The sequence below is a fragment of the Lytechinus pictus genome, chromosome 10, assembly GCF_037042905.1.
Source record: "Lytechinus pictus isolate F3 Inbred chromosome 10, Lp3.0, whole genome shotgun sequence".
In the NCBI taxonomy this organism is placed as follows: domain Eukaryota; kingdom Metazoa; phylum Echinodermata; class Echinoidea; order Temnopleuroida; family Toxopneustidae; genus Lytechinus; species Lytechinus pictus.
Genome location: NC_087254.1, coordinates 19,883,611 through 19,893,480, shown reverse-complemented (window position 1 = coordinate 19,893,480; position 9,870 = coordinate 19,883,611). Strand labels below are relative to the sequence as shown.

General features: G+C 34.0%; 1 protein-coding gene across 1 annotated transcript; it reads right to left on the bottom strand.

Moving 5' to 3' along the window:
* Window positions 1-3,586: 3,586 nt before the first annotated feature.
* LOC129270304 (uncharacterized) lies at window positions 3,587-9,636 on the bottom strand. The gene is made up of 3 exons (XM_064106049.1): window positions 9,452-9,636; window positions 7,945-8,098; window positions 3,587-5,160 (listed from the first exon to the last, which is right to left on the bottom strand). Exon 3 carries the CDS (start codon window positions 4,700-4,702, stop codon window positions 3,587-3,589), a length of 1,116 nt encoding a protein of 371 aa, XP_063962119.1. The 5' UTR covers window positions 4,703-5,160; window positions 7,945-8,098; window positions 9,452-9,636.
* Window positions 9,637-9,870: the final 234 nt, after the last annotated feature.

The following is a 9,870-nucleotide window of genomic DNA, read 5'->3' as shown; positions in this document are numbered from 1 at the left end:
TATTTACATTGTAGTGACCAAACTAATTTCTTATTTTTTTTGGTTTGATTTATCTATTTTTGACCACCCTACGACCAATTCGGGTGTGGTAAAATTTTATCACAGACCGCGAAACCTAATCACTTTTGGGTCACGTGGGTCTAGTGTCATCCCGCCGAGGAAAAATATTCCTCCCCTTTATTATTTTTAAAAACATGTATTATGATACATTTGTTGGACATAGATGCATGAATATAAATATGCATATATATATATTACACATTAATGTCGATTTAAATTAATATTCACTAGCATATCATATTTTGATGCATTAGAGTGTGACGTCATTGATATCTAAATGCGTAGATATATTAGGCAAGGCCCGGTAGCTGGGCAGTGACATTATCCCGCGCACAACTCAAAACGAAGTCGTCGCGGCTTGTTGACCCTTTTAGAAGCTGCACATTAGCTTTTGACTGTAGGTTTGCAGTTGTTATTTACCAGCCGCTGATATAGAGGTTGTTGAGTGTTCATGGCTGCTGACCATGGGCGCAGCTGACCAGGAGACATATATTCCTGCAGGACCTTATTATACTAGGGGGGTTTTCCCGTTTTTTCTTCTGTTTGTGATTAATAAACACTACACAACACATCTGCCTGTCCCTTCGCTCTCATCTGTCCTCTTGTCGCCCTTGATGAATGAAAGGTTGCGGCCGACTTCGGCCCCAACAACATCGTCACTGTACATTGAACCCCAAAACAGCATGATGTACATTAAAATTCAACATAAAAAATTTGACATTATATAAGTATAACAAGAAAGAATGTTAGATCTAGTTATTAAATTGTAAGCAAACATAGTGCCTAATTTGACTTTTCAATCTTCTTTTTGCAATTTTTCCAGAAAATACTTTTTAAAATATTTGCTCTCCAATTTATTTCTTCAAAGAATATTTCAAATATTTCTTTAAAATTTGATTTTCTTTTTTGTTGAAAAATTGTATAAGAAGCTCAATTAATACATCAAAGAAATTGTGTCCATTACCACCGTGTCTGCCAATCAAAGTGTCTTTATATCTTAAATCAACATTTTTGATATTCATTTAATGGTAACATAAAATTTACTGAATTTTACCCAAAAGAGTCTAGAATAATGGCAATCATAAAATAAGTGATAATAGTTGTCAATAGTTTTACATTTAAAACAAAGTGGAGATTCTGCCAATTTAAACCGAAAGCGATATTCATTTGACATCAAAAGTGTATACAAGAATTTAAAGCTGAATTTTCAGCTAAATGAAATTCTTCAATGAAAGTAACTTTTTCTTTCCAGATATTGTTCCAAATCAATTTTTTTTAAATAACGTGACCAATATTGTACAACATTTGGGGTCATAAACTTTTTATCCACTAAAAGATTGTATAATCTTTTAGAAAGTCTAACAGATATACATGTATGTATACTTTGTTTTATGTGTAAAATAGGATCATGGTCCTTCAATTGGAAGTAGCTAACAATTCAATAATTTGAGCAGTGTTTAACTTTAACCAAAATCTTTTTCAATTTTTCTGGTATACATCTACCAGTACTAGCGTACCCAATGCTTCCAAATCAAACACTTATTCTTATACAGAATGTTTTTATCACCCCATAACAATTACTGCCTAATATCTTCACCTGTATTCTCAAAAGATGGTTTGTTATTGCACATTTTCCAAACTGTTATACATTGACGTAAAATAGTGGAAGCTGTTTCATTTCAGGCATTTGACATTCTTTTTCAAAAGACAGTTTAAGAACAAGTGAACTCGGTCCAAAGTGATTGAGGTGTAATTCAGGAAGGAATTTCCGAGTTGTGATCCTTGTTTTCAAATAATTTTTTTTTAAGCCAAACTGTTTTTAGAGCATTACATATAAAGTAAAATACAATTTGTTTAATTTTTTTTATTAAAGGAGAATGAAACTCTTGGAGCAAGTTAGCTTTTGTGAAAGCAGAAAAATCAAAAAATAAGATCAACAAAAGTTTGAGTAAAATAGGACTAGCAATAAAAGAGTTATGAGCATTTGAATGTCGAGATCATTAATGCTATGGAGATCCTCCCATTGGCAATGCGACCAATATCTGTGATGTCACACACGTACAACTCTCCCATTTGGACACTGAAAATATACCCCAAAACATTTCTTTTTGCTCATTCTAATCATATGACAAACGATTCATCAATGATATAATGTTGTGAAACCTCTGTACTTGTCATCTCATAAAGAGAACACCTCACCTTGTGATAGACTCTATAAAAGTGAGAATATAAGTGAAATAAGTACTAAAGTAATGAGAGAGTTGTACGTGTGTGATATCACAGATCTTGGTCGCATTGCCGATGGGAGGATCTACATGGCACTAGTGATCTCAATATTCAAATGCTCATAACTTTCTTATTATTCATTCAATCTTCCTCAAACTTTCAACAATGTGTTCCTTTGATTTTTCTCTTTGATATGGATTCAGCTGGTTTCAAGGGTTTCATTCTCCTTTAATATAACCAAGCATGGGAAGTACAGTCATTAAATAGGTTATGTTTGAAAGAATTAAAGATTTCAATACAGTAACTTTTCAGAAAAATGTTAGATATCGGCATTTCCACAATAATACTTGGTTTTCAATTTTTTTCACTTTTTCTGAGCAGGGGGTAATTGGTTTAACAAACAGTAAGCAGCACACAGATAATATCACTGTATAATGTAGCACAGAACATATTTAAAAGACAGAAGAACATAGCCTCAACATAATATCACAGTGTAATATATTACAGAACATGTTTACAAAAAATAAGTTCACATCCTACACATAATATTACTGTGTAAAGAAAATAATCACAGAACACATTTACAAACAAAAAAGGAAATAGCCTCTACATAATATCACTGGATGATATATCACAAACCATATTTACAAGAAAGGAGAAAATAGCCTCCACATACATATCACAGTGTAATATATCACAGAACATATTGACATAATACATAAGAACATACAAGAGGGAAGAAAATACCCTCCATAATCACTGTGTAATGATTCATATAACATAATTACAAGAAAGAAGAAAATAGCTTCCCATAATATCACTATCACAGAACATATTAACAAAAAAAAATGACTTCTATATAATATCACTTATTGATATATCACACAACATGTTATAAAAAGGAAGAAAATGTATGTAGCTTGCAAATGATAGTGCATTCAAAATAATTATTCAAAGTATGTTAAAATACTTTTTTGTCACATTGTAGTACACACTTTGTACGTGTTTTCAGAATCAGTTCAGTGACTGAAGTCGTATACCAGCTGAACGCATAAAAACATAATTGCAGAAGAGTGGGTGATTTTTGTTTTTCAGTGTTTTTTGTATTTCTGGTACAATTTTTGCTTTGCAGGCATCTTTTGAATTTTGGGCAATAAGGGGGCAGTCACTTATATCCGCGTGTACTCATATTCATTGCAAATCCAACCTAAAAGGTACATGTACATATAGAAATTAATTCAAACTCCCCATTTATTATTTCAGGAGTAACTTCGATCTCAGTTATTTCACCCCTTGGACTCTAAACAATATTTTCAAATTCTTCATATTTTTGGGGCTCCTGTAGATCTGTATTTTCATTGCAACTCTTGAAATCAATTTTCTTCTCTTTTGCTTTTGAATTCTTGGGTAGAGGTTCATAAAAAGCATATTGATTTTTATCCTCACTTGATGTGAATTCATACAGTGATTTTCTGAATTTTTGTTTTATTGCAATTACATGTAGAAATAAAAATACTTCGGCCACTGCTATACAGACTAAACAGACGATTGACGCTACTTGATTAAAATTCCAAGATTGTTTTGAGTCAGTCATGGTCTCATGAGGAGACTGGGAAGTCATTCCTTCTCTAGATACAAATTCTTTACTCTTTGATGGAGGTAAGACTGTCTCAGTGGTCAGTTTTGCATTTGGTACTGATATGGTTGTTGGTGGACCACATGGGTCTATGATTGAGGTCATGTTTTTATTATTAGAGAGGACCCATTGAAAATCATTGCATTCACATCTATCTTTAGTGTGTTCCCATGTTGAAGAGCAACAAAAGACAGGGAGTGTTTTCTTTGCAAGTTTGGTCTGTTTCAAATATTTGTTGGTCTCATATGGATCTGTACGTGAAGGCATCTTCTCTCCATTTTGATAGCAGACGATTTGACCTGAAACACTCCCTACTGGAGCTATACAATTCAGTGTTACCCAATCGCCTTCCATTCCCTCATAACTCATTTCACATGATGCCTTTCCAGGTAGAAAATCAACGTCCAATCCTATCATTTTCAATGAATTGTCATGTACATCATCCTTGATATATGCAAAGAATATATATGTTCCAGCATCAGTTCTTGAAACATCTTTGATTCTAATAAATAGCAGACAATGGTCATCTTCTGTTTTTTCATTAGTGAAAGTAAATCTCTTTGCCTGTTCAGGTGGCAAAGTGATAGACTCCGCATCTTCCAAAATGTAGAAAGGCATTCTTCTTCCATACTGAAGAGTAGTTCTTGTACTGTTACATGGATAACGGTAATAAAGATCTACAGTATCTCCTTCCATAGCTGTTAGGAATTCATCAATAGATTCACACATGTTAAACATAGTAAGAATGGTTAGAATGTAAATGATTCTTCTTATACTCATTTTGAGAAATGAATAACAGTTAAGTACAGTTTGGGGATATGAAGATCAAGGGAAGGTTATGGTATGTCAAATAACTGACCTAAATTCTTCTGTGAGATGCTTGTTTAAGCGGTCAGGTCAGATAGGTCCATTGATCTTTTTATTGTTCATTGATGCAAACTCCTCCCTTTTAGGGTTCTCTGATGAATGTATGTGTTGGTGAAAAGTACACAATGAGTTAGAAGTTGATGCATGTGTATATTCAGAGTACAGTTCCACAAGTCCAACTCTTAAATCTAGATGTCGTTAACACATTCACAGTGTACATCTACAATATTAAAAAGTCTTGCGAGGCCTCTGAAGATTGATGAAATTAATTTTATTGCAGCATCCAAAGCACAAAGGCCTAAGTGTGGTAGACACTTTTACCAGGAAGTCCTTCTGCTGTATAAATTCTACTGCATAGATGCCTTTAGTGCCTGTTGAACATTAATTTTGGAAAAATTAAAAGAGGAAGTGGGATTATGAAAAATTTTCCTAGAATTTTCTTCGATAAAATAAATTGTCATTACATGAGTTAAATCCATACACAGTTTACAAAGGATGAACAGTCATATGAACTGATCATTATTACCGCATCTACACGCTACCCTGGCTCCCGGGTCTAACCCGCAAGGCAAATATGACTCACCTTTTTTGCACTGCCAAAATTGTAGGATTAGACCCGCAAGCTGGGGCAGATAATTATTCTCTGTGGTAAGACAATCTCGAGTCTGCTCCGGGAATTGGAGCAACTTCCAGTTTACGGATGTTCCACAGTTAAAACAAAATCCATGTAATTTCCACCAAATTATTAGCACCTAAATATTTCAAATATGCAAAAGTAAACATGGGTTCTTGTTGTTGATATTTTGCTATTGAGTTATTAAAGGTCAAGTCCACCCCAGAAATTTTTTAATTTGAATAAATAGAGAAAATCAAACTACATGTAGCAGAACGCTGAAAATTTCATCAAAATCGGATATAATATAAGAAAGTTCTGGTAGTGTAAAGTTTTGCTTATTTTTCACCAAACAGTGATATGCACATCTCAGTGACATGCAAATGAGTCAGTCGATGATGTCCATCACTCACTATTTCTTTTGTTTTTTTTTATTGCTTGAATTATACAATATTTCATTTTTTTACAGATTTGACAATAAGGACCAACTTGACTCAACCATATAGTATTAAACGATGCTAATTTGGCATGTTCAGGGAGGAACTAATCATTGTCTCACTTGACATTGAGAAGAAAATTATAATATTTCACATTATATATGATAAAATACAAAAGAAATATTGAGTGGATGACATCATCAGTCTCCTCATTTGCATACGACCAGGATGTGCATATAACTGTTTTGTGAAATTAAGCAAAATTTTAAATTGTCATAACTTTCTTATTTTACATCCGATTTTGATGAAATTTTCAGTGGTATTCTAGTTAGATTTTCTCTTTTTATTCAAATCAACTTTTTGTTGGGGTGGACTTGTCCTTTAAGTTTACCCAGTTGGAAGTTCTCAAGAATTTTGCATTCAAAAGAAATTTGCATTTTTAGATCCCACAGTATTCTTCATGTATCAGAATCCATGTAAATTCAATCAAATTTTTACAGTATAGTTCAGAATTGTATACTAAAGATGGAGAATCCATTCTTATTGCTATTCGTTTGCCCTTTTAAGGCCAGCAGCAGCTTTATTTCTTTCAAATGATGTGAAAGAGGACAGAAACATAATCTCAAAAAGTTGATATTTCTATAACAAATCTGAGAAGTACAATAAATGCTGCACTTTATTAAAAATCCATGTCATTTTCACAAAAATTTGCAAGCTTGTAGAAAAAGGTGGACTTAAGGGGATTAGGGGTTCATGTGCTTGTTTTCAAACTATCAGCACTTTTTGTCTCGCCTGCATAGCAGAGCGAGACTATAGACGCCGCTTTTCCGGCGGCGGCGGCGTCAACATCAAATCTTAACCTAAGGTTAAGTTTTTTGAAATCACATCATAACTTAGAAAGTATATGGACCTAGTTCATGAAACTTGGCCATAAGGTTAATCAAGTATTACTGAACATTATGCCTGAGGTTCAGGTCACATGACCAAGGTCAAAGGTCATTTAGGATTTTAGGGTCAATGAACTTTGACCATGTTGGGAGAATTATTTTCAAAATTTTAACCGAAGGTTAAGTTTTTGAAATGACATCATAACTTAGAAAGTATATAGACCTAGTTCATGAAACTTGGGCATAAGGTTAATCAAGTATTAGTGAACATTCTGCTCGAGTTTCAGGTCACATGACCAAGGTCAACGGTCATTTAGGGTCAATGAACTTTGGTCAATTTGGGGGCATTTGTTGAATTACTATCATAACTTTGAACATTTATGGATCTAGTTCATGAAACTTGGACATAAGGTTAATCAAGTATAAGTGAACATCCTGCCTGAGTTTCAAGTCACATGACCAAGGTCAAAGGTCATTTAGGGTCAATGAACTTTGGCCAAGTTGGGGGTATTTGTTGAATTACCATCATAACTTTGAAAATTAATGGATCTAGTTCATGAAACTTGGGATATAAGAGTAATCAAGTATCACTGAACATCCCCTGTGAGTTTCAGGTCACAAAACCAAGGTCAAAGGTCAGTTAAGGTCAATAAAATTAGGCCATGTTGGGGTAATTGTTGAATTGCCATCATAACTTTGAAAGTTTATGGATAGAGTGAATGAAATGTGGACATGGGTGTAGTTGACAAGTCTTAAGTCACCGTTCAAATGTCATTTAAATGGTCAATGAACGTGGTATTATGTCATTATATGAATGGTGTTTTTGTGAATGATTATTTTATAGTAGTTTTCAAAGTTAGGGCTGCTGCTATATTAAATTGCGTAATGCAAGCAAGACTGCCAGAGGCGTTCCACTTGTTTTGGAGCAAGTGTGATATTTAGAACACCAAAACCGACGATGCCAAAGGCTTTGTAACTATATGAGGAAAAATTCCAAACCACTCTACCATTTATTCGCACTCGAGGTCATAGTGGTCATACTTTGCAGCACTTCAGAGTAAAGTATTCAGAAATTATAATGGTATTTTATTTTAAAGAACATTGGTCCATGTATTATTTTCTGCCTGCTACATGTAATTAGCTTTATAAAAGAACACATCGGATCTTCAGTTAGAATGCAGATTATGTGAAAAATCAGCTGATACAGCTGATTTTTACCTGTTTATCCATTGTGACATCAATGCTCATAGTATAAAATATGTGCAGATCATGATGCGCACAACCACAACTTAAGCACGCATTTCATGATGTAAATCTCATCCGTTCATGTGAACTGCGTGCTTGATGATAGATGGACTTTTTACTTCTACTCCTGAAATGTTTCAAACAAAAATAGATGACACAGATAACAAGCTGCCAGGTTTACTTTCACTTTAATTTCAAATCATGGGCCTGCATAATCTAGCTCGTAGAGCATTGTGGGTGTCAGCAAAATTTTATCCACTGATCTGTGTTTTTGTCACGCAAGCCGAGTCTGTGTATCATGCAAACACGAGATATATGTGACCAACCACCCCAAATCCAGCAATAATTCTCCAGGGAAGGTTCACTGTAAATAGTAAAAATTTGTATCTTTTCTTATATAAACTATGAGTATTCTTCATGCTGTATTTCAAGTTGTAAAGCAAAATAGTAAATAAGATAAGTACAGCCCGATTTTCAAAGACAAATCTACTGCACATACAAGTTTTATCAAGACTTTCTCATTTAAATAAATATATTTTTCTCATTTCACCCTATGATTTGCCAGAAAGTCAAAGCATGCATTGCAAAATCCACAAAAAAAGTTGCAGTTGAGTTGTTTTGGTCAGAATTATCAAATTTGAATTGAAGGAGGGGATATACTTTTTAGATGTACATTAAAAAAAAAAGTATCAAACAAGCCCCCAAAACTAATTTTACAGATTTAATTTGACACAAAATTGGCTGCTATGGAATACTTTGCAGTTTCTTCCTGAAAACCAGAGAATTTCATAAATGTTTAACTGCAATATTTGTTTTAATTGTTGTAAAACTAGCCTGTTAAAGGGTAAAGTGTTTTAATTTTGTATGTTGTTTGGTGGGTTTAACTACAGCCATAGATACTCATGTTTTTAGACCACAGTTATAATAGTTAGAGAAAATATTATGTTAGGGAATATACTATATTGAACCATGGTCTTGTAAGCATGGGCGGAAATCTGTCCCAAAAGGTAGGGGGACCAGGGCCTGGAAAATTTGACAAGCCAAAAAAAAAAAAGGTTATCACCAAAAATGCAGGTCATTTTTACCCAAACAAAATTTGACAGGCAAAAAAAAAGAAGAAAAAAAGGTTTTCACCCAAAATGTAAGGTCATTTAGTCTGTCCCCCCTGGGATTTCCGCCCATGCTTGTAAGAGGGCTTCAATTGCTCCTGCACTGGTACTAAAGTATCAAAAGCGTCTGGAAATAGGTACATGAAAGTCTTAAACAAAGCTTTGGTGATCTTCTTTTTCTCTTGACTTGTAATGCCAAAAATTTTGGAGCTGCACAGGAGAATTCAAAATTCACAAGAGGTACAAAACAAAATGAACCAGACATTGTCTTGAACCCTAAATTTTCTGTGGTGAAGAAATAGACACTCTAAAAGTGGTGCATGCATGATAGTAATATTTAAGTTAGTGAGAATAATACAACATACATGTACCTGTTCTCCAAAAGTTGTTACATGGTCATCCAAACAATCTTTCCATTAAAGGAGGTACAATGTTGACATCTACATCAGCAAAGCAAATTAAAGATGAGAGTGCATTGTTTTGTCTATTAAAGACAAATCTAAAAGGGTACTACATATAGTATGTATCCATACATATGAATCATGTGATTGGTTGAGGGATTGGCTTGGTCACACCCCTGCTGTACATACATGTACTGTATAGGTAAATCTATTATCTTCATATTGGAGGTAAAATATTCTTACGAGCTGGAGTATGCTGCTTAGTGCGTAGTTGTAATTCCCCCTTCCCTGAATGGATCAGTCTAATATGCTCATGTGACTTTATGAGTTCCAGAGATTTGGATTACTTCCACACCTCTTATCATAATATAGCACTTTGTGACCTTTGC